The 25,235-nt window shown below is 37.5% G+C and overlaps 1 protein-coding gene across 6 annotated transcripts in view; it reads right to left on the reverse strand.

Moving 5' to 3' along the window:
• SRPK2 (SRSF protein kinase 2) overlaps positions 1-25,235 on the reverse strand; it is a 139,785-nt gene that overhangs the window by 84,822 nt on the left and 29,728 nt on the right. For 2 of the 6 annotated variants that reach the window (XM_030456146.1, XM_030456112.1), the window contains exon 1: positions 9,712-9,952. The exons of 3 other annotated variants lie outside the window; for them this stretch is intronic. In XM_030456146.1, the coding sequence (XP_030312006.1) occupies positions 9,712-9,749 (38 nt within the window). In that variant the 5' untranslated portion in view covers positions 9,750-9,952. Of the gene's footprint in view, positions 1-9,711; positions 9,979-25,235 lie in introns of those variants that run through there. One more of the 6 variants, XM_030456137.1, reaches the window with a different exon arrangement.

Raw genomic sequence — 25,235 nt, forward strand, 5'->3', positions numbered from 1 at the left:
CACGATATAAAATTTCCATGAGACTGAGAAGTGTGTTCCTGCAAAGGAAGTGTGTGTTTAGTATCCTCAGCTGATCTCTATCTTTCAGATGCCGATGTCAGACTGCCAAAAATCCAGACAGACCAAGATCTGGTTGCCTAGGCCCCTGGAGTACCAGTGTTAGGCTATATGATTAAAGGCTAATCATAACAGAAACAGATCCAGCAAGGATCAGCAGAAAAACAATAGGCAGAGTAACCCTAACAATCTAATCAGTGAAAGGGGAGCACATGAATCAGCTACTCCCAAGACCATCAGCTAGACCCTATTTCCCCCAGTGTGAAACATCAAGGTGAGCCAAGGAGGAAACTCTCTCACCAGAAACACTTTGAAAAGTGTTTACATAATAAATTATTTTATTATAATAAAATAAAGTATTATAATAAAATAAATAAAGGTTACTACCTTAAGGGTACAGGACTTATTATGGGATTCTGGGAGGAAGAATATCTTGGGATAGTGAGAATATGGCAGATCTAATGTTAAGGAGAAGGCACTAGAAGCAGACAAAGACAGGGATAAAGGTAGATAAGGAAGAAACAAGTATGGGAAAACAGCAGGAGAAAAGGATAAGTGGGGCAGGATCAGTACTGTTGGGTGGCTGGTCAGTGCAGCTGTCTGACTGGGCCCTGCCCTTGATCATGAACGTATACCCTGTGTTGTCATTAAACCCTATTTCTGTCTTCTTTGTGGATGCACTTTCTATTTTAAGTGTGTATGTGTGGACTCAAGCCAACATCAAACTAGACTGGCCAGCAGGTAGGTAAGAGGTCTAAGTGCCATCAACTGGAGTGAGAATGCAAACCTTGGGGGCTCATGGGTCTGGGGCACATCAGTGGCTCAAGGCTTCAGCAACTACACAGACTACAGAAAAACAGCTACTAGGGAACCCATACAGCATGTCTGTGAGTTTCTCTAAAAATGCAACTAGGGGACTTCCATCCTGAGATGCTGGAAAGGAGGAACAGGACTGGGCTGTCTGTGCAGTTCTTGCTTGAGTGCTTTGTGTGTTTATATGGGTGCCAATAAAAGCACTGGTTTGAGTCTCTTGATTTCTGTGGCCAGCTGTGTATGCATTTTCTGTGTGTGAGCGTGTGTGCATGCACACACACCTACTGGGAATAAACAGGGAGCTCATCACTGGCAGACCCTAGGGACACAGAACTGCAGAGAGCAGCAGTCTTGCTCTCACCTATTTAGCTGTGACAAGAAAAAGGACCCCTGGGACCCAAAGCCTTCCACATTTGGCTACCTCTAACAACTGGCATAGCTAAAAGGACACAAACCTTTAACAAGTTTTTTAGCAAAGTTATCAGTAACACTTTGAAAGTGGAGTGATGAATCTGCCCAAGGTTCAAGTTTGAGGTAGTCAAATAGGTTTGAGGTACCTATTTAAGCTGTCCTGGCATCTGCTAGAACACACTCCATGCAGAGTTGCAAAGGCATTTTGTAAACCAGTGAGGATTTCAATTATAGTAAAAAACTGTATTAGCATTCTCAGGCACCATTCTCTTCAGTTGGATGTCTTCCGGCTCTTTTAATAGCCCTTGAAATTCCTCTGTGCTAAACACACTTGAAATGACTCTTGACTGGATCTTTCCTATGTGCTTTTTTTCTAAGCCAAGATTCAACTGTTCACCATTTTAATGGAAAAGTAAGACAAAAAAAGCAAAAATATAGATGAAACCGAGTAGATGTAAAATAACTTTCAGGAACATATTTGGTAAGTTTGCCTTAGAGGAGGCTATCAACAGATTTTCCTGAGGAGAAACTTCAAATACTAGCAACTTCAGAATCACTGTGGTTGATCATCTTTTTTGTAGGGAAGGCCCAGTCCAAAGCTGTGTGACAGCCTTCTTGGAAGCAGACACCTCTCATAGCTAAAACACCAACCAGCAGTAGAAATTCCTGACTCTTATCACATATGTAACAGGAGATGTCAGAAAGGCTTTACACTGTCATACTGGGGATGACAAAGCACCACTCTGAGGAAACCAGAACACGTGGTCTCCTATGGGTAAAGGTAATCCTTTTACAGAAGGATTCATGAGGAGCAGAGCTAATTCCCAGTGTCTTCCTTTCCAGTTCACGGCATGGCATAAACAGACGTGGATATGTCTATGGTATCTGGGCATGGCAGGGAACTGAAAGCTTCTGTGGACAGTGGCCACAGCAGCTGAAGATGACAGATGAGAATCTGCAGGTCCTGATGCTGAATACAGAATAACAAAACAGCTGTCCACTGAAACCCACAGAAATTTCAGACCCCCTTTCCACCTTCACAAAAAAACCCCAAAAACCCACAACACTGCTGGATATTCTAATACAGTGGTTACGAAGAAAATAAAATTGACTTTTTTTAGCAGTACTAATGACAAAACCAGTTCCCTCAGTTTCTGCTAGAACTACTGCTAATATTTAAGCTTTGACAAGACAGAAAAAATGCATAGCTTAAGAAGAGTTTCTGAACTAATATAGTCTTCTTTGCTCCCCAAGAAGAGATGCACTACTCTATCTCCATACACAGCACTAACAAGCAATAGAAGTACGGAGAAGCCCTCGTCTTCTTAGGAAGGCTCTGAACATCCCAGTAGGTTTGGGGCATAGGAAGTTGCTTCATTGAAACAAAGCACTGAATTCTTCAAGTGTTTCAGTTTCTTCCAATGACATTTTTCCAAATAAGAAGCAGCTTCAAAAAATTCTCATTCTTTTCACAGAATTATGCTGCTCCAGGTTTTGAAAAAAGTCTTCAAGATTAACAGCAAAACAGTAGGACACAGATGTTTCACAAGCTTTCAAGAGAAGAAAATACAATCTTTCAGTAAATGAGAGTAATGCACATTTACAAGCACCTGTTGCTTTAACACAAACAACAAGATAAAGTTAGAATTAGGACATGTTTATCAATACAAGAGAGGTTATTTAAAGTGCCTTCTCAACACTCTGTTAAATACAATGGCCAGAATTTCATACAAACATCTACATGGGATGTGGTTCCAGTCTTGAACATTGTGCAGTCATAGAGGAAAACCAATTAACCAGTCTGACTGACCTAAAGCTATACTCAGACAAGGAAAGCTGTGTAAGACAAACACAGCAAAGAACGGGCACTCCTTCATTTGCAGCATATATAAGAGGCAGAGCCTGGAGCTGCACATCTTTGTTTCATAATTGGACCTTCCAAGAATAAAAAGAGAAGAAAAGAGAGAAGCAAAAGAAAGGGAAACATCAATTCACTACCTATCTAGTCACAGCCAGCAGAGTAAGTTTGGTAGGTGTCCCAGATGAGTTTACTTTCAAGGCAATTGGATTTTATCCCAGTTTACCCAAGCCTAAGGGTGAGTCTTCAAGTAAAGACAGAAGCACCTGGGGCAGCCACTGGCTCAGGAGCATAAAATTCCACAAGACAGAATGAAAGACCTGATCACAACACCCTTTGGACAGAAAAGACATTTTTCATCCAAATGGAAATACTAATGGATATCTTCCAAACTGCATGGCAGGGTTCACAACAACTCACAAGCTGAGAGATGCCACAATTTCCTGACAATACTCTTGTAATACAAAAGATATGCAATGAATTTGAATTCTTAAATCAGCATATATTTGCTTCACCTGTTGCTTTGCATCTCTTGGTAACTACATCAATCGTAGATCAATGAAAATACGTATCAAATCACAGTAATTTACAGAATTATAGGAACAGCTCAATATTTTATTACTTATTTGTAATAATATAAAATATATGAGGTGAAGATGCAGAAAGCTACGAATGAATTAATGCTGTAACACAGCACAACAACAACAGAAATGCAGTCATCTGGCATAGGTACACACTGCTTTAACAGGTAACTTTCCTGTTAAAGGAATCCACTCTGTCTTGGGGCCTGGGGTGGATATTTTTTTGAAGTCATGATTAGGCTACTGATGAGGCAAAAAATTTCAAGTCATAACGCAGACTGAAATTTTAATACAAAAGGCTTTGTTTAAAATGACCCACTACTTTTTCATTGACAAATTACCATGAGGTAGAATTAGAATACACATTTACTGCAGAAAGCATATTGTTCAACTCATAGTTTTCAAACTCTTTACATACTTTTTTTTTTAAACCATTAACTGTGTTTGACTGCTTGAACTGGTTTCCAGTTAACAGTTCTCACATAGGAAAACGTCACACAACCCCCCAGCATCTAGTCTCTCCCTTTCCCAAAAATCTCTTCTTAGTTCCAACAACAAGAGCCAAATCCTGAGACTTGTGTTTTCAGTAGCTGTATGAGAAACTTGGCTGTAAAAAATATCTAACAAATAACTCATGATGAAAAGCTCTTAAGGATAAAATAATTTAAAAAAAAAAAAAAAAATCAGCGCACAGAAGATCATCTAGAAGAGTGGGGATATTAAAGATAGATTTCACTTGTGATTAAATATCAAAGTGCATTATTTTCTTACATATAGCAGAAATTCCAGACACTGAAATAAAGTCTAACTGAAAAATAAAATACAATTCAAATTCTAAATCTTCTCAAAGCCTGTTCATGAACTGACACAGGCATTATCATCTCTAAAAAGACTGCTGTGTCCTCTAAAAATATTACCTTGAGTGAAAAATCTGCTCCACAAATGACTTCTTCTACTTAGGCTATTTTGATTTATTTTTTTCTAAACAAGCAAAAAACAAGACACGTTGCAGCATTCCTTGTCTCTACAGCAACTTCATACTTCACTAAAACAATGACCCCATGAAACCTTTAGTATCGAAAATACACGAAGCAAAGGATTTATTTTGGTCAAATTTTAGTAATCTAAAATTAAGTATCTGGTCTAAGATATACAGATACACTGTCACAAAACAGTCTTATGCTGTAATGAAATGTGTCCCTGGACAAATAGTTTAGGGCCCACATTAAGATGGGATGAATTCCTTCATACTTTGATGCACAACTAATTAGCTTGCCATTTGGAATAAAGGTGGAAATATACACTGTTCATTGTTATATTTATTTAAATAGAACTGAAAAAATAAACAAATTTGCCCTTCTTTAAAAAAATAAAGCAGGAAGACAGCTAAAGATGGTATTTTTAAAATGTGTTTAAAAGTTAGTGGAACTCATTAAATACTTGCATCATTCTGATAATGATTTTCTGTTTCAATGTTCATTAGAAAAATCTTACAATGCCCTATTATCTAATAATTATTACAAAACATATATCTGGCACACAGCAATGTCAGCTCATACTGAATGTTGTAAGCTGATGGTCCTTTAACTTTTAAAGGTGTGTTTTACTTCTGTACTTCATTCCAAGTGACACTTCTCTGCCTTAGGAGAAGTGGTGCATCCACAATTAAATTAAATTTGAAAATAAAAACACACACACACACAAAAAACATATGTTCCTAAACCTGAAAAAATCCTTCAGCACCCTAAGCTGAAGGAATCCTTCAGTACCATAACTTGTTTCACAGTGCCTCTTATTTTAGATTTCTTCCTCCTTTCCTTTATCCCTGACTGCATTCTTGGCAAGACATAACAAAGAAACCATGTAAAAGGATTCAGAAATACATTAATTTGTTCTGCAAAGATAAATTACAAAAAGAGCAAGGTATACATAGCCCAAGGCTAAAAACAAACAAACAAAAAACAAAAATAAGAAACACAAAAAAAAACCCCAGCACAGCAGTTGTCCCTAAACCCTGCCTGCACCACACCTCCCCAAATACCTGTATACATTGAATAACACAAATTTTGCTGTACTACTCTCATTTGAAAGTATCTTCCCTTTTGTTTATAAAACTACTCAAAATTTAATTACACATATAAGTTACTTGCTTTAAGACCGCTCATGAGTGGCTGTTAATTGTTTTTAAAAAAGCCAAAATTCATTGCAAAAAACATGCACATGCAGCCTTTGCAGAAAGACAGCAAAAGAGTAGGTCAAATACTTCAGACTTATCAATCTTGCCAATAACCTTCACCAGTAAATATCCTGTGGTCAAACTGCATTGCTAAGATGACATATTTAGAATCCAAAATCAGAGCTAAAAAATACCAAGTTCTTTGTAAAAGAAAAATACTACATACATGAGGTTTGCAGTCTAAAGAGCAGAATGCAATCCACCAACTTTTCTCAAAAAAGAAACAGAAACTTGCGAGGAGTTCTGCAAAGCCCTTACAAAGGAAAAAAAGAAAATCTACACAGATCAAAAGACTGACTGTACTATACTATATGGGAAGAATGCATAACTCATACAAGAGAAATGAAAGTATTTTTGCTTTCTTGGAGGGTTCTTGACAGACCACCCTCCTCCATCTGGCTGCTGCTACTTGCTTTCTAATGACATTTGCAAGGCTGGAACAAGTAACCTCATGCAGCCTCCACTGAAACATAAAGAACATGAGGGTACACAGTGGTTAAATTACTACTTACTAGATAATGAAACCATTGTAAGCATGCCTTAAGAAAACATTTCCACTTAAAATATACTGTAGGCTTAAATCTCAGACATCCAAACAAATCAATTCAGTGTAACAAGTGACAGTAGGTTACCTGATCCACTGTAACTGTACATGTGCACACAAGCCCATTCGTAGTTACCCTGGTGACCTTATCAACAAGCAATGAGGACTTTGTCACAGGCTGCTACCACATAAAGGGGTAGTATTAACTACTCAGAAATCAGGACTTATTGATGCTGTTTGTGTCTGCTCAATGAAATATCCTACAATACACTAAAACACAGAAACCTTATTCCCCTCCATCTACAATTACGGTTTTTCTGGGGGGGGGGGGGGGGGGCGAGTATGAGGGAAAAAAAAAAGAATATCACTATGAAAAATATCACAGGTTTGTATAAATTTACCTTTCAATGTCTTTGTAACTCCTCAGAGGATCCTAAACAAAAGATCTGGTATCTTGCTTTCTTGCTAACATTTCCTAAAAGCCTCTTAAAAACCTAACAATCAACTATCCTAAGAGAACACTGCAGGATTTCTAATGTGCTGAGCTTCCACAACAGCCAAACCACCCATTAAATTCCAGATTTCTTCTCAGAATTTTTTCCTCTAGGATAGGACAGCATGTTGAACTTGATAAGTGAGAAGGAAAACCTACAAACACTAAACTGTCTTGTAAAAACAAAGACCAATCCAAGACAGAGGAAAGTAATGGGCTTCTCCCTCATTATTTCTCTATTCCCATTCCATCAGTTTTTGTAAATGCACCGCGCACCTCCCCTTCCACTATGCAAGCACTAACAGCCTCTGCTTGTGTGGAAATCAGGAAACAAGACATAGATTCTTTCAGATCTTCCACCTGGCATTTCCACATGGAGAACTCAAGCTTCTCAAGAAGCTCGACCACTAGGAGTAAGGGTAAAAATTGATATAAAAATAAGCAAGTATGAATTCCCTTTCTGTGTCTGTCAAAACCATGCATATTTGCATGCCTGTATGGTATGTACACACACTGCAATTTTTACTATACAGCAGACTGAGGTCAGTTTAGCAGTTCAGACACTCAATACTACACTTTTATTTATGAAAAACATCTTACACAGTAATTTTGAAAGGCCCTTGAAAGGAACTGGCAGCTAATAGGATAGACAGCACTGTTTCATAACAGCTTACAAAAAAAATTTGTCTATTTTTAGATGGGTGAAAAGAATGTGGTTATTTACAAAAAAAAAATAAATCTCAACTAATACACAAAGTTGTTTTCACATGTAACTGACCACATAAACTGTGCAGCTTATTTGTCAAATCAGTCTCCAGGTGAACAGTACCACATATTTATATCCTAAAAAGAAATCTAAATGCATATAAAACATTCACATTTTAACCTTTATTGAAAGATAACCCAATATGCTGCTATAAAATCTTTTTAATAAATGGCATTTCAATAGATCTCAGACAAATGCATCTTTTCTATTTCTGTGTTCTGATTCTTTATAGGGACCTATCCATACAGGATGACCATTAGTTCAACTAGGAGCACGTTTTGCTCAAAAACAGACTGATCAGACTGCTGTATGACAATCATCTTGATAAAATAAATTTTCATTTTATATACCCAATTCCCTCACAGAAATACCAACAAAAGCCTTTCCAAAAATCAAGTTAACACCTGTTTCCTGTACTATTTTCACACCATCATTCCCCTCTGCTATCACCACCATTTTCTTAGTCTTGGATTTTAAAATTTTAGGCATCAGGGTGGGATAGAGATAAACGAGTAAACATTAACGTTTTCTTTCACAAGTCTTAATTTTGAATAAATAAATAAATAAAATGTATCTCAAAGCCTTTCTTATATTTCTCCATTTTGGAAAGGTGACTTAACAACCCATTACCCCCCACCATTTTCTGTATCCCTCATTGCTGATATTTGGTTACACTACAGCTGCTGAAAAGCAATGCAGGTTGCTTGTACATACTGAACACAAATATACTTATAAATCGAATTAATCAGCTAATTTTTGGTTTTTAAAGCTATGCATGCCACACAGAACTCATTCATTTTGAAAGATGTCTTTCAGCATATTTTCTTAAGATAGCTTTCAGTGTATTATCATGTCTTTCTATGCTAAGCCATTCATAAATGTACTTTAGGTAATAATTTCAGCTAAATATACAACGAGAATTTGAAATGAATTTTGAATTTATTTTTTTTGCCAACATCCAATATTAAAATGGCAAAATAGACCATTTAGATAGTCCAATACTTTTGGCTGATTACTGAAAATAATTTTTGGGAAAACTGTATTATGTTGCCCTGGATTTAAGACATTTTGAAAATAAAAAAAAAAAACCTCCTGAAATTCAGTTGGAAGAAAATCAGAAATGAGCAGGGCTGAATCATTTTAAATCTAAAAAAACAATAATCACCAAGAGGTTATTTCACATCAGAAAACTTAATGTGCATTTGGTCCTTGAAATATTTCTTTAAAACGAAACAGCTACTTGAATTTGTAATAATCTGACTGACAGATAAAATAATTGCTTTAAAAACACTTCTGAGTCATTTTGTCCTTACCTGCAGGCATGAACCATTACTGCATGCAGCGACTGCTCCATTTCCTAGCACAGACTTGAACAAGGATCACATCTATCTTACAGAATGTGACTAATTGGAGGATTTGCGATTCCTGAGCTACTTTGCAAAGGACACTCCCTTTCCACATAACAGTACATGAAACGCTTCACCAAGTTATATTTCCTACGCATCTAAATTGCAAGGAACCCTCCGCAACCGTGGAACGGTTTCCTGCAACACAACGAAAACGCGAGGTCTTCAACACCGAATTTAGACATCGAGATGCTGCTTGCACGACAGCCAGAGCCAGCGAGGTCTGCAACACCAGCACACACAAACCAGCAGCCTGCTGTGGTATGATCTGCATGCTGCAGCCCAGGAGCCTTCATTAAAGGCAAAAGAAAAAAAAAAAAAAAAGAAATCTCTGCAAAAACGCACAAAACTTAACAAAAAAGAAAACAAACAAACAAAAAAAAAAAAAAAAAAAAAGGAGAGAGAGATTGAACGGATACGGTACAATAAACAGCATGCAAATACGTAAACAATGCCAGCAAACTTGACAAGGAAAAGAAAAAAGCCCTGCGCCGCTGCTTGGCAATGCTACACCATGACCCGCTCATGCAAGAGATGCAGCTGTACCTTTCTGAAGAGGACGACTTCTCAGAGTTAACTGACATCAGCAGCTCAATCTTCTGCTTGATTTCTGGAAAAATCAGAAAATATTCACAACCGAGACCGCCTGCCCTCGCTTTCCAAACTCCTCTTTACCAGAGGCTTCTATCTCCCTGAGCCCTTTTGTTCGGAAGGAGGCCGCAGAGCCGCCGTGCCTGTGCGAGGGGAGGCGAGGGCCGGCCCAGCCGCGCTCTGAGGGGACGAGGCGGGAGGCAGCGGGGCCGCCCCGCGCCGCGCACATGACTGGGCACGGCGGCGGGAGGAACCATTCCGCGGGCGGGGCGGGGGGGGCGGCTCCCCTCATCCGGAGCCGGCACGGTTACCGAGCGGGTCTCACGGCCACCGCTGCCAGGGGGTGCGCGGAGGTGAGTTTCTGAGGGGTAAAAATCGGAACAAAGGGTTTATGGCACGGTTGGTCTTCCCGATTAGTTATCTAAGCTGCATCGGACACCCTCGGAAACCTTCGGATCAAACGCCCTGAAAAATATGGCTCTGAATCATTTTTGTCACAAAGAATTAAGTATTAAATCAGTTCTTTCTTACACGGGCTACAAATCAGGCGTGGAAAGCGCTGCGCATACCTGGGTTTTATTTTTAACGTCCTGCCTCTACTTTTCTCCAAATGTACATCGAAAAGTAACGTTTCATTTTCCTTAATTTTGTTCCTCTTAATGACCACTCCGGCACCGGTAACGACTCAGCGGAAACACCCGCCAGCCCCAGGCGGGCCAACACCTCCGTGCTGCGGTACCGGGAGCCGCCGCCAGCACACCCCGAAACAGCTCTGCCTGAGGTGGGGGTGGGGGACAGCCCTGAGCTGCCTGTGCCACTTGTCGCACAGGATCCTGTCCGAGCACAACAGGGAGACTGCCAAAAAACCCACATCCATCAGGAACTCGGGGGTCAAGAGGTTTGTGACAAAAAAAAGAAAAAACCACGAAGAAAAATGTGAGCATCATTTTATGATCCTATCCTCCCTGGAGACCATAGTGCCACCTATGGAAATACCACTAAGACCTGTGCAACATTAAAGCTGTCCCCTTGTTTACCACTAATGCACACTTCCAACTATTCAGGATTAAACATTGTACCATGGGAGAGCTTCAACTTGACATTTTTCTTTCTTTACACACACTTCAGATATAAAGCCTCAGAATTTGTGAAAACAGGATAAAAGAGAGAAACTGGATTTTTATTTTTTTTTTCTTAACCTAAGTTAAAAAAATCGTTACTTGAATGAGTTTGACATCCTTGTGCTCTGGTGGACCGGTTGCAAGATACCAGTGACCGTCACCTGGCTACGAAGAACAAGTATCCCACTTGTTCTTCCCAAAGAAACGTCCAAAAAGCATCTCAGTTCTCACACCCAAAGTAGCTGCTTCTCAGGGCTCTCAAGACATGTCTTTGAAACGCTCATATGTCCACAAATGGCTCCACTATGTGACTTCAAGGACCACACAAAACTTCCTTTTTCACTGTACATCCCAAGCAGGTGATGCTCCTCAGATCACAGCTACCAAGAGACTTCTCTGCCCACCCAACCTCACCTTTGAACACAGGCAAAAGTTCACCTGCCACAGAAATGTCCAGGCTTGCAGCTGGGAAACTTCCCAGGTTCTGCGCAGCTCCAGAGCTGTAGTGTGCTGGAGAATAAGCTTACTGATCGAGTCTCTTGGATCTCATGACCAAAAGTCCATAGCAGTTCTTGTCTAGGCCATGTGCATCTTTCCCTTTGTGCCTCAGCTCTCCAGCTGAGGGGATGACAGCCTCAACCAAAATAATCCCTGGGGTACATTTTTTTTTCCCCTCCACTTAAAAACCAACCCAACAACCTACAATAAAACACCAGTGAGCATCCTAGTGCACAAAATTATCAGTCAAGACTGCAGTCAGTGCAGTCTTGAAAAAGGCTACTGAGACTTAGAAAAATAGCTTTTAAGTCCGACCCGGAACCAAACAGTGGCTAAAAGCTGAAAATATTGAATATCTACCTGATGACTGAAAGACCCACTCATGTTACAATAAATAAATTCTGACATGATTACAAGCTATGCTTCTTAATTTTCAACTATACAATCACACTGTTATTTTTAAACAGACCTTTTGGGGCAACATTATCACATTGGTTTTGATCATACAAATTATGAAATATACTGATTATATTATTATGGATTTTAAAGATTTCAAACAAGAGGAGGAAGGCTAACCCTGTAATATTAGGGCTATCACAACACAATCTTTTCCAGCACATCTATGTTTAAACTGTATGAAGGCATCACAAAAGATCAAACAGTCCAAAAAACAGCAGCACAGTGTGATGAAAAACAACACCTACTGCAGCACTCAACCAGGTTTTCAGAACACTGCAAAAACCTTTCTCTGAAAGGGACTCCCTTTAAGAAAATTCAGAAAAAAAAATTGGCAAGTCTCTGAGTACAGACTACTTTATATTACACTAGTTAAAAGAAAGTATGTACCTTTTTTTCTTAAGGATTGGTACACTTCCAATTCCTCATGGATTCTCTCCACACCCTGACCCAATATGGTTCAACAAGAACAGGATACTTCATTACAGGTTGTGATAACACATTTGTGATGTCAGTAATAAAAGTTATAAACTACACCACAAAAATTGTTGTTGGATAGAAGGGACTAAAGGTTTGGGCAGCTTTGTGGAGAAAGCTTATCCTTTAGTAGTCTGGTTTTTTTCCCCTGGTACATGGAGAAATTTAGAAGGCAGCTCTCAGTCATTTACACTCACTTTTGGACTATATAAACAGATATTAACAATGTAGGATTTTATGGCAAAACAAAATCCACAGAGCTTGGAATAAAGTGATCAGCTGATACATTCCATATGCACTCGTTCACACAGGCTTTTCAGTGGATGCCTAGAAATTATTACACTTTCCTTTATTGCTAACAGCACACTACAAGATGTTAAAAATAAAATCAAAGATAGAAGTTACTCTACTGCAAACAAAGTCCCTGGATGCTCTAAGAGATGCACAAAGACATTCTTCTCTGGTGGTATGCCAGCACATAATTTAGTTTCACTTATGGAAACAAAATGGCAACAAATATTTTTTTAATATAGTAATAGGAAGAACTGAAATAAAATGAGATTTCACAGAAAAAATATTCTAGCATCATTAATGAGTGTTCCACTTCATCTGTTGATAAAACTACCATTAAAGGTTTTGGAGGTTTTCTCTCTCTCCCTCTCTGCTTCTCTCCTGTCAATTTTAAATACTTTCTTATCTGGGATTTACCTGCTATCTAATACTTTTGCAAGCGGACCCACCCCACTAATTATTAAAAGCAAATCTGTACCTTCACACATCCATACTGTACCCCTAGGGCCAGGCTGATACCAGCATTATCACTCCTCATAGAAAACTGATCATGGAAATAACATCAGCAAAATAAGACAGATGAGTTTTACACCGAGTGCCTCTTAGGCCATAAAATACAAGCAGCTGCAGACACAGCAATGTTATCACTTGGTTGTTATGCTCATTTATAAATTCCATATCCAGAATTCTGGGCTCATTTACAGAAATTATTAGAACACACAAATTGCATCCCAAGTGCAGATAAAAAAGAAAAACCTCCAAATGGTGGCACCTGCCACCTGCTCAACCAGTCTTCTAAGGCCAGAAGAATGCAAATTACAGTAATATTTGTTAAAATCCAAATTAAAAAAAAAAATTTACAACCAAGCAACTCCTCTTAAAGGCCTCTATACTTATGTCTCTCCAACCTGACACAGAAAACTAACACTTCAGCTTCTAGTTGATCTCAAGTGCTGTGGCAAGGAGGTAAATGCAGGGCTCTCACAGCCAACACCTGCTATGGATTCAGAGAACACCTTCAATGACTTTTGAGTTAATTGGATAACTGTATTGGTCACACAGATGTACAGTGAACCCCTGCTGAGCAAGCAAGCATTTATATTCCCATTAAAGATTTTTGGACTGCCCAAACAAGCTACAAAATAAGAATTAATTCAAGTATAGGCAACAGTGCCATTGTTACCAACTCCTCAGTCATTCCATGCACTTTATCAGCCCATTTCAAGTAATTTTACATTGTGTACAGATCAAGTGGCAGACAATTGGCTCTCATCCAAGCCCTGAGTGAAGCAGATACTCTTAAGTCCCTAAAGCCGTACTATTCAAGCTGTGATTGAATGAAAACAAAAAACAAGCCTGAATGGCTCTGCACTGCCCAAAATGGCCTCATAATCATCACATATTTTATTTTTAAAAAAACAAAGTAGAGACTAACTATTTATCTGTGCTCAGACTTTTTTCAGCCCAGTTGTTTGTCTCTGAGATGTCCTGGTGTGAGTTGTGGGTTAGATCAAAGAAAAAGGCATCAGATGAAGCTAGAAGAGGGAAGGGATCTCCGTTTAGGGAGATACTTGCCCTGCTAAAAAAGAGAAGACCAAAAGCTTGGGAAAATGCAGAGGAGAGCCATATAAACAGATGCTGGCTGTTGCTAAATTGAAAATTTATGTGTAGGAGAGCATCATTCCAAATGCTCCAAGAAACCTAGTTTCTACAACAAATCTAGAACAAACTACTTCAGAAGGGATAGGGGAAGAAACTCTTCAGACAACACAAAGAAGAGAAGCTATTTTATGTCAGTTACATGAAAGAAAAAAAAAACTGATATGGAAATTGGGAATCTTTGAGGAATACATACATAATCTGGAAAAAAAGAACAGGCCAGCAAGTCTAGCCTGGAGTGTCATTTATTTGTTTTTACCTGTTAGAAAAAAAAAAGTTGTCCACACCAAAGGAGAAAAAACAAAAACACCTCGTTGCTGCTTAAGCACAGATGGAAAAGTGCAGACAAGGTATAAAACACTGCACAAAGTGTTCCCTATGACATATGGGTAGATACCAGTCACCGCTATTTTGAAGTCAAACGACAGAAGTCATTATTTCACTCTGAAAACTAATTTTGTCTATTGCAAGGAGAGTATTTTGGTGGTCTACATCATGATCATCAGCCAAGATTAAAATATTTAACTGACAGTGCATGTATTAAATTCATCCAGGACTGGGAATCACGTTGCAGAATTTGCTAACACAGCTTATTTTTCCCTTTTGGGACTGAGGGAAGAGACAAAGTAGCAGCTAAACATTCTATCTTCAACTTGTTCAGCCATAAACCCTTGCCATAAGAAAAGCCCATGCACCCCTTTAAAAATCAACATTATTCTACACAAATACAAGAAAAATATACTTAGGTTTCAATGAATAAGCAGGCTTATCCAAATGTTTTGTTCATCTAGCCTGATCATAAACTAGCAGCTTCAGGACTTTTCTTCTATTTTCTGTGCAGCATGTTTATGCTAGGACAACAGCTCAAGATGCTATTAGTCTTTCTTCTATAGTATCTTTAAACATCTCATTCCCCACCAATATCCAATCTAGTTCAGTCCCTATTGTCTTTTCCTTCTTTATGTTGCATTAGTGTTTCAGCTGCTTAGATCCTACATTTTGCCTGTTAAAACCCTCACCCTGTTTGAGCTGCCTATACTTTCAGTGTTATTGTTAAAATACACAATCCTGCTTCCCAAGTGTACAGTCCCTTCCAACCCAACACATTCTATGTTTCTAAATCCTAAAGACAGACCCAAAAATATTATGCAAAGCAAATTAACCAAAGTCTCCAAGTCAAAGTAAATTTTCAGCCTTGAAACTGTGAAATACCTTAGGAACTTCAGTATTACTAACTTAATACTACATGGACACATCTATTTTGAGCTGTGGATGGTTGCTATACATGTAACATATAAAAGAGGGCAATAAACTAAAATTGTCCTCATGAGGCACCAGGTATCACAGGAAATTAGGAAGATTTACACTCAAGTTCAGAGGTCCCCTCCTTGATCTCTTTTAGATAATGGACTGGTTAAAAAAGAAATAGTTCTACAAAGTGAACCACTAGAATCATAAGCTCTAGCACTGGGGATTTCAAAATGACACAAACAAAAAGCAAGCCTGAATTTGATCAATACATGAATATTAAACAGGCTAGTATGGGAGCACAGAAAGTATAATTACTCTAAAATAAATCATTCTTCCAGATGTTACCAAGCTTCTGAAGTGAGAAAAAAATAGTAACTTTATGGACCTCTTCATGTGTCTGAAAAAAAAATATTTAGAAAAATCAAGAGAAAAATCTGATTTAAAGAAGTGCTTCATTTTCCATTGCATAAAGAAGAAGATAGATTTATCAGTATTTAAAGGCACGTTGAGTGGAATTAATGTTAACAATACCGATTAACAAAGTGTTAACAATACTTTTTTTTGAGAAATTGCAGGTTGCATCTGATCTTCTAGCAATCTCAGGGATACAGAAACACTGATTTTTCACATTTCTGATAAAACATCTGCTTAGGTAGTTCTAAAGCATATATTCATAGTAATACAACCATTGTCTTTCCAAATAGAGTTTTCTATACCTCGGTCGAGGTTTAAAAATACTTAAAAAAAATATTCTACCTTCCTTCAAAATGGCTGCTGCTCCCTCCCCTTTAGCACCCTAGAGATAAATCTACCCTAATTCTTAAAGGCAGACAACTTTCATCCAGATGACACTGCTAGTTGGGTAGCTGTTCTCATTAACACAAACCGAGGCCAAAGCCCATCTGAAAGACAGTATATACCTTTAATAGTAGCCATTGCCTTATTTTTTGTAAAGGAAAATGGAAGCCCACTCATTGAAAGCTTACAAAACAATGATACGTTATTCCGGAAAAAACAGCAACACTAGTACTAGCATTTTAAAACTTCATTTCACTTCATGTTCACCATAAGGAAGACACAGAAAAGCACAGAATAAAGAAAGGAATGAAGCATGGCAGGAAGGAAACACATACTGCAGAAGAAGTCAGGGTGTAAATCAGAAGCTTCAGAACATCCACTGTACAGTCAAGTTTGCCTTTTACTTGTTTAAATATTTAATTTCCAAATATATAAATACAAAGCCTAAGTCACATAATATCACTGAAGAATTTTTCATACAGACAAATTCTTGAGCTTCTTGTTTGTGTTTATATATGGAAATTTTTAAAAGAAATTTGTAGATTAATTTGAGGAAGCATTAGGTATTTAAGAAGAAAAGCTCTGAGATATGATACAATTAGTAAAAAAAAATTACTCCAAAAATGGTGTTTAATAAACCCAGGAAAACAGAACTACAGTTAAACACAACTATGCGTTTGAATTCCTTTTAAGTCACTCACATAACTTTAGCTATGTCTCACTGACACAATGGGACATTTGATCTTCTGCCAGGCTGTAATATTCATTAATAAAGTGCTTACTGAAACACAAAGATGATATTAAGATGAATTCTTCATATTTGTAATTCTGCTGTATCAGATACATGCCTAGCATCAAGTTCTTGCTTTTCCCTTCCTCGCCCCCTCTCATCCCAACAATCAACCCTGCCCAGTGTTTGGTTGAAAACAAAGTAATTAAAAAAAAATTGCTTAGCTAACTTGTCAAATAAATACCAATGTATCACATGTAAGAAAACATTATTAACCCCAAATATGACTGTGCTTGTTATCATTGAATCATAGAATGGTTTGGGTTGGGAGGATCCTTAAAGATGATTTAATTCCAACACCTCTACCACAAGCAGGGACACCTCCCACTAGACCAGACTGCTCAAAGCTCCATCCAGCCTGGCCTCAGATATTTCCAGAGAGGGGGCAACCACAACTTCACCTGGTAACCTGTTGATAGTATTTCCTATTTATTTATGTCTTTATTATTTATATGTATTTTTAAAAATAAAATTATATTATTTAAATTGTATTAACTTTATTCTTTATATGTATTTAACCTTCATGAGAAACATTTTCTCTGGAAGAGACAGGGACAGAGTTGAGAAAATTTCTTGCAGCTGCTGGGAAACAGAAAGCTTATTCCTACAAGTTCATTCATTCTGTGGAGAGAGGGAAAAAAATGAAACAAAACAAAATAAAACAACCAAACACAGAAAAAGCAAACAAACAAAGCATTCACTAAGTATATTAATGTGTATCCTCCTGTCCTTTAAAAACAGCTGCCAGTTGCTTCCTATTCCTACGCAAAAAAAAAATCTTCACATGGGAATAGTTGTACACCAGGTAGCTAGAGGCAGAGTAATTTAAGAAGTTATTACTCTGCTACTTAAAGCACAATAAGTGATTAGCTGTACTTCCCAAACGTTGTCCACAGTGAGGCAAATGGTTTGCTGAGTATGCAAGGTCTGCTTTTGTGCCAAAGATGAAAGAAATTCAACCTCTGGCATAATAATGGACTGTTCATTTTTTCACCCTCTCACACTACATCTCTTCTTGTATCATCACTGTCTTAAGTCACGAGACAGAATGGATAGTTTCTGGTTTCCAGTCTGAAATATTTCTAATTTATTCCTTTTACAATCTAGTATATAATTATTACTGTGTTAGGATTCTTCTGATAATATCCTTTTCCTTCAGGTCAACAATTTGCCTAAATGCCTTAAGTACTATTCAATATCTACTATTTTTCCACTCATTTGTTATGTTTTTCTTCAAAATTCAATAAAAAAAGAACTTGCTCTGCTGTTGCAGAATGACAAATTAAATTCCAGTCTTAACAAAAAATATCTTTGTACTAATCCAGACTTATTCAAGTGTATGTTACCTTCAAAAGTCTAAATCAATGACTCATAAAATCTTGCACATACTCTGATTTCTGCCTCTCCTAGGAGATGAAGCTACATGTTTTACCCAAAAGGATTAAACTGGGTCATAATTATTAAATACATTCTATAACCTTAAACTCCAGGTTAGATTTTCTCTTTTTATAATCATTCATTGTTCTAAAAAGTTTTATGTTTTTACTTTTTGATACAAATTTAATGGTTAGAAATCCCCAGTAGAAGTATTTTTAAATGGAGACACTTTGACACAGGATATCCATAGGATGTTTTTCAGTATGTTCTGTCAAAAATTTTATATTGTAGTCATCACCACAGTACCTACATAACTGGCTTTTCCTAATATTCTTGGAAAGTTTTCAACATTTCTTATCCAGCAGATTATCAGGCTCCTACACCCCTTGAATTCTCAGCTGTAAAGAGGACTGTTTCAGCACTGTTCCTCTAGAACAACAGACAGGACTTGTCTCAACTCTCCTGGCCTGGTAAGAGGATAAGCAGTTCTCAGAAAAAGCTCCATCAAAAAAAGTACATGTCATCCAGAGCACAAAGCAAGCCAAAAACCTCTCAACTTCAGCAGTGAGTTGTGCTCCAGTGGGACATGGCTTCACATCTTTCCCGAAGTGTTACCCCTTCAAGAAACACTGGGGAGGTTACTGAATTGTCTCTGGCAAACTTGAATTAAGATGTTCCTTACTGTTTACAGTCAAGGAGAGCACAGGAAAAACAGAGAAAGAAGTGTTCTTACACAAAGGAGTGAAAGTGGCTGTGAAAGATGGCAGGAGGAACGTCCTCAGCAGCCATTAAAACTGCCAAAACCAAGATTCTGATGTCAGCTCTGCTGTGGCACATTCACCAAATAACATCCAATACTCCTTCTGGTTTTAATTCATGGTTCCTTCATTTGGACACTGTACAATTCTTGCATAAAAAAGCTTTGGATCATGGCACCTGCACAATCTCTTTGCTATCCCTAAGGTGAAGCTGGCAGAAGACACCAACTCCCATTCACCTGAAATGCACACACAATAACTGTAATCACAGCTGCTTCTAGCACATGGATTTCCCTCTTGCTACCATAACCATTGCCAAGGAAAGCAAAAAAACCCAATATATTGCACAGGAAGCAAAAATTGTCTAATGCAACAGGCAACGAGTAGCAACAATAAAGCTGTAACAATCATATCTGAAGATAAGGATGACTCTACATTATTATGGCAGATTTTAGGGGTTTTTTTAAATGGTATGTTAGCTAAATAGATGTACCTGCTTTTAAATTGCATCTTGATCTAGTTCAAGCTTTCAGAAACAGTATTTTTTGTAAAGCTAGAGTTATGAAAAAATAAATGTGAATATTATTACTGTACATAAAATTGTACTGATGAAAATTTTAAACATGCACACAGTGCCCACAAAAGGAGGAACTTCCTAATTATATTTCAAATGTGTTTCTCATGTACACCGTTTTCAATTTCTAATTGTCTGTGCTCAGGATTTACACAGAAATGTGAAAAGACACAGGGGATTTTTTACTGAGCTTCTCCCTAGTAAGAGTGGACACATTAATAACAGAGAAAACATATATTTACACTGATACAAATGTTAAACACCCTCCCACTGTAACTTGGCACTCAGCCAAAATTCTCAACTAAAAGGCATTTTTCTATTTAAAAAGAAATACCTTTTTTTTTTTTTTTTTTTTTTAATGCTTGTCTTTGTAGTGTCTGGATGTAATTACAGTATAATACATATACATACTGAATATCTAATCATTGAATGTATGGGAAAAGAACATACTTTACTCACAAACATGGAAAAAAAACAAGAGGTGCTTCCAGTTAAGGGAGTGCTATGAAAGCCTTCTAGTCCCAAAGGACTTCCATCAGGACTATTTTTAATTTTATAGATAAAACATTCAATACACACATGCAACTACATGTCAAAATATCCCCTTGCATTGCTCTTGCTCTGTTCTTTGAAGGTATGGGATGGTTAATTTTTTTAAAAGGCAACATTATACACATGCACCAACAATAAATAACTGGAAAGGAATCGGAAAAATACCTACAAGCTTTTACTGCAGATTTGATGAAAGGAGTAGCATATGAAATGTTTCTTATAAAAAAAAATCTGTCTGCTAGAGACAAAATATTTCCATAGGAAAGAAGAGAGTTAACCATAGCCACGATCATGGAAGCAGAGGTCTGTCCAGACATAAGGTCTGATCTTGCAATAGGTAAAACAACTTTTATCTCCTTTTTTTTTCCCCTTCTTCATTAATGTCTCACTTAAATTACTTCATAATCAGATACTGTTGATAAAACATTCAGAGTGTGCTTTGTTGGACTGCAAGGCCACCTCTTGAATGTTAAGACTTTCAGGTTTTTTTTTTTAGCTCTACCCTTTTTACTTTTCACACCCTCTCCCCTTCTCCATCTGAATTCCCTGTCACTTATTCACCGATCACATGAGAAACCTGGTATTGCCTTGTCTAAAAGATGGCTACAAATAGTTTTGTCTGCAGTGAAGACACCGAGATGTAGGTGCCAAGTCATCACCATCCATTCTGCAAATGTGTGGTGACATCATCCAGCAGTTGGTTAAGGTCCTTCTTTACCTCCCATCTCCCTACATTATATGAAAAGGATTTTATTGAGCAACTGTGTTTGAAGTGTAGAAGTACATCACTCACCCTTCTCCTCCCCTCTAATCCTACCAGGACCTTTCCAGGTCTCAGCCCTGGTGGACAGCATCTCATGAGTCAGCAAATGATGCCACTTGTCCATACCCAGACAATTTCTTCTTCAATCTATAAAGTTAGAAATCCTATACATATTAGTCTTTTCCTGCATACATGAGCAAAGCATTTTCACTGCTTGGCAAGAAGCAACTATAAATTGAGTTTTTCAACAAGATATTCCTAATTTTGGCAGCTGTTAGAGCAACATTTAAACAATATACAATGTTGAGCATATTGACAACAGCAATATTGACAATTACCTATTTCATAAAATCAAAACCCTACTGAAGGAAACTTTGTTTAAAAAATAAATAGGCATAAAGACATTAAAAAAAAAACAAAACAAACAAAGCCCAAAACCAAAATATTAAAAATAAAGAATAAAATAAAATTTAAAAAACAGGAAGAAAAAGCAGATGAGCAGGTAATCCTCTACCTTCTACTTAAGGTTTCATTGAAATCTCAGAGGAAGATCCATCCTCAGAGCATTTCCCTTTTTCTAGACATGTAAAAATTGAAGACTACATTAAATAAGAAAAACTCATGAAAGAGCACTGGAAGTTAAATTATCTCAATACTCTTCCCCTTTCACTATCATTTTAACCAATCTCTCAAGTATCTAAGTTTACAGTTATAGAAGATACGTGCTCGAAAATCAGCTCATTCAAGTTTCAACAGGACTTGCCAGTCTAGCCCAGACAACGTCTACCAGTGATCACCCTGGCTCCCTTACAGTGAAGGAAACACACATCAAAGATTCTATGTATTTCTAAATGCTGCTACTACTTTACCCTACTTTTAGGAAGCCTAGAATATAAACGTTTTTATATAATCTTTATTTGTTCCTGCTGCTTAGTATGCATAATGAGATGCTTATGCACATGCATAAAAAGGAAAGAAAAAACTAATAAGCAAGAGAAGAACAACCAAGCTTCCAAGTCGATTCTAAAAACTCTTAATTTGTTAAATCATAGGAACCACCAATTTACCTTTAAATATTAACAAAGAACCAGATGAGGGCAAAGAAAAGAGAGTACAAAGATCGTTGGGAGACACAGGGAGCAAAATACAACCAGCAGAAAGCACTGGAAGGAGAATAAAATCAAGCAGGAGAAAAAGAAATAAAAAATTCAGGGAGAAGAATGTTTAGAGGGAGAAAAGTTATGTTTCCAGGGCAGAAATAGACAGCTGAACACAGTAGACAAAGAAGAATGAGAAAGCTCAGAAGAGTGTAGGAAGAAAAGCAAATAAAAAAAGACAAGGACTAAATCTTGCAAGGGAAAAAACAGAATGTAGCAAATGTGTCCAACCTAAGCAAGCTGATGTGTGGTTGTTCAGGAGAAAGAAGGCAAGAACATTTGTAATATTTATGTAAGATCGATGTGTGTTTTTCAATGCACTGTCTACATAATAGCATAATACACCAGAATATGTACTGGGAAATAACGTACCCTTCCTTTCCCCCTCCAAAAAGGGACACCACAGCAAGCAGGTTATCACTTCCATCCCTACACTGCTCCTTCTATTCCAACAAGCAACTGAGCAGTGACAACAGCACCTGAGAAAGTGATGGGTCTGTGAAATTGTACCCAACACCTTATCTCCTTATCTTTAAAACCATGTTATGGAGGTTCCTATATACTGGAAAATATAATACTGAGTACAATTTACACATAATTTATGAGAATCCAAAGTGATGTAGAGACCCTGTAGCACCTACCATTCTACATTAGAAATTCAGCTCTTGCTCATGAATAAAGCAGCAGAATGACTACGTGGACACAAAAAGTAAAATTTATATTTTAAAATAGGAATTTTAAAAAATTGTTTATTTTTGCTGTTATTTTTTGTGCTTATTTTATGAAAGGATTGGGGATATAAGCTTGTTTGGGTTTTGGTTTTTTTTTAAATACACCCCCAATTGTGAAAATTGGAAAATCTCCCAATTAACATGAGTCATCAAACCACTCCTCCAACAAGAATAAAGAGAGCAAGACTTAACATTGCCCTGGTTTACTTTCACTTACAAAAACAGCAACAGGAAAAGTGACTGCAAGTGATAAAATATTCAGATTTGCTTTATCCCCTGGTAATTGTTACAATTATTTTGTTCCTTTGATAGTCTGCTTGAGAAAGCACATAATGTGATTAGATGAAGAAAAGCCCAAGTCCAAAAGTAGTATATGAGTGTAAATGGAATTATTTTACATTACATTTGGTTATGTCCAAATATCCTCTTAAAAATTATCTGGAAAAGCTATGAAACCCAGCATCTGTAGTGTACAAATCCCTAGGGAACTATTGAGGTCATTGAGGATATCAGCATTATTTTTAAACAGGGAAAAAACTGCCTTCCTATGCTTCCTATGTTAGCTTGTTCCACTGACATATTTTATGTTAACTGATAATAAACAGTTAAAATTCAAGACAAGACTGTGATCATTAAAGTGAAAATATTACCTAAATTGTACCTAGCTTTTATTAATCCATGTCATAAAGTATAAATTATTTTATTCTGCCAATTATCCTACAGTGTCAGAACTCCTAAGGATCCTCAAAGCAGCTGACCATAGGTCATTGGAGTGTTGGCACCAGGGAGGCTCATGTCTTGAATACATGCAGTTTGATACCAAAGCAAACCTAAATATAAATATTTCTATGCTACACTCCTGGTATAGGAATGGTATAGACAATGGTATGGGAATACTGGGTGTCTAAGCAAGTATAGTTGTATGAGATATGTTAATAAAATTTTTTAAATAAATATATAAAATACAACCATAGTTCAACTACTTTGTGCACTTCAGCGACAGCAGCCACAAAAAAACCCAAAAAAACCCCAAAAGCTCCAGACAACTAGAAGATGATTTGTTTCCCTCTACTTCCTTTCTTTTTTTTAAATTTTGAGATAGGGACATCAGTGTTTTGCAAAAAGTCCTGAAACAGCAGAGGGCTCACACAGGTGTAGGACTCTTAGTCATTACCAGATTACAATACATCAGAAGTACGTAAATATTAGGTATCAGCCTTGGCCATTCAGCTCTACTTGCACAGTCTGTGTGTACGAGCACCTGGGGCAGAGCACATCGTTACCACTGTCAGGAAGGTTTCCTTTATTGATTACTTTGTTAGAAAGCCAGGGCAATATTGGCATGTTTCCTTGTAGCTGCTTGGAGTTTTATGTCTTTGTTCTTAAGGCCTCTCCTCAAGAGCTTTGGGCTTCAACAGGTTTTCCCAATACTTCTTGTCACACAGAGCTCACCCTTCTGTCATTATGCTTTGAGGAAGAACTTCCTCCTCCATTTTGTCCTTGAACCACCCACCACAATCAGACTGCTGCTAATTTCACTATTTTTGCCTTAAAAGTTTGAAAGTTTACAGCCAAACTTTGGCCCTCTTTGCCAGTTAAAGGGTTTTTGGTGAGGCTAAAACTGACACAAGTACAAAACTATGAAACATAACTGTATTTGGGCCATGCCAGGACAGACAACCCCTGCACAACATCAGCTGCTAACGCATGCCAAAAGCAAACCTGTCATTTGCATGTATCACTCATGCATGTGTTCATGCATATATCACTCATGCATGCATCACTCACATGTGGTGTTACTTGTCAGAATTCCAGTTTAAGCCCTGCAGCAGGACTTTGCTCATCTTTCCTTACTCAGTTGAGAGCATATGTTCTTCAGTCATGTCAAGGATTTTTTTTTTTTTTTTTTTTTGTCTTATCCTCAAACTACTTTTGTACACCAGAGAGACTATGTTATAAGCTGCACATTAAACTCTTGAGATCCACTCAGAGAGAATGTACTCAGAGAAAACACGTTTTAGACTTGCTAATCTCCTTTATATTGTGTGGAAATATTAATAAAAGAATTTTTAAAGGATGTTTGCTTTCATCAAATGAAGCACAGACTACATAGCAACAGCAGTACAGAGACACACTTCTGCCAAAATCTGAATATGAACACTGAAGATGAAGATCAAGCCTTTAGTGAAGTATGGAGAGAAATCATAAATATGGATTAAAAACAAA

This window comes from Calypte anna, chromosome 1 (assembly GCF_003957555.1).
Source record: "Calypte anna isolate BGI_N300 chromosome 1, bCalAnn1_v1.p, whole genome shotgun sequence".
NCBI lineage: Eukaryota > Metazoa > Chordata > Aves > Apodiformes > Trochilidae > Calypte > Calypte anna.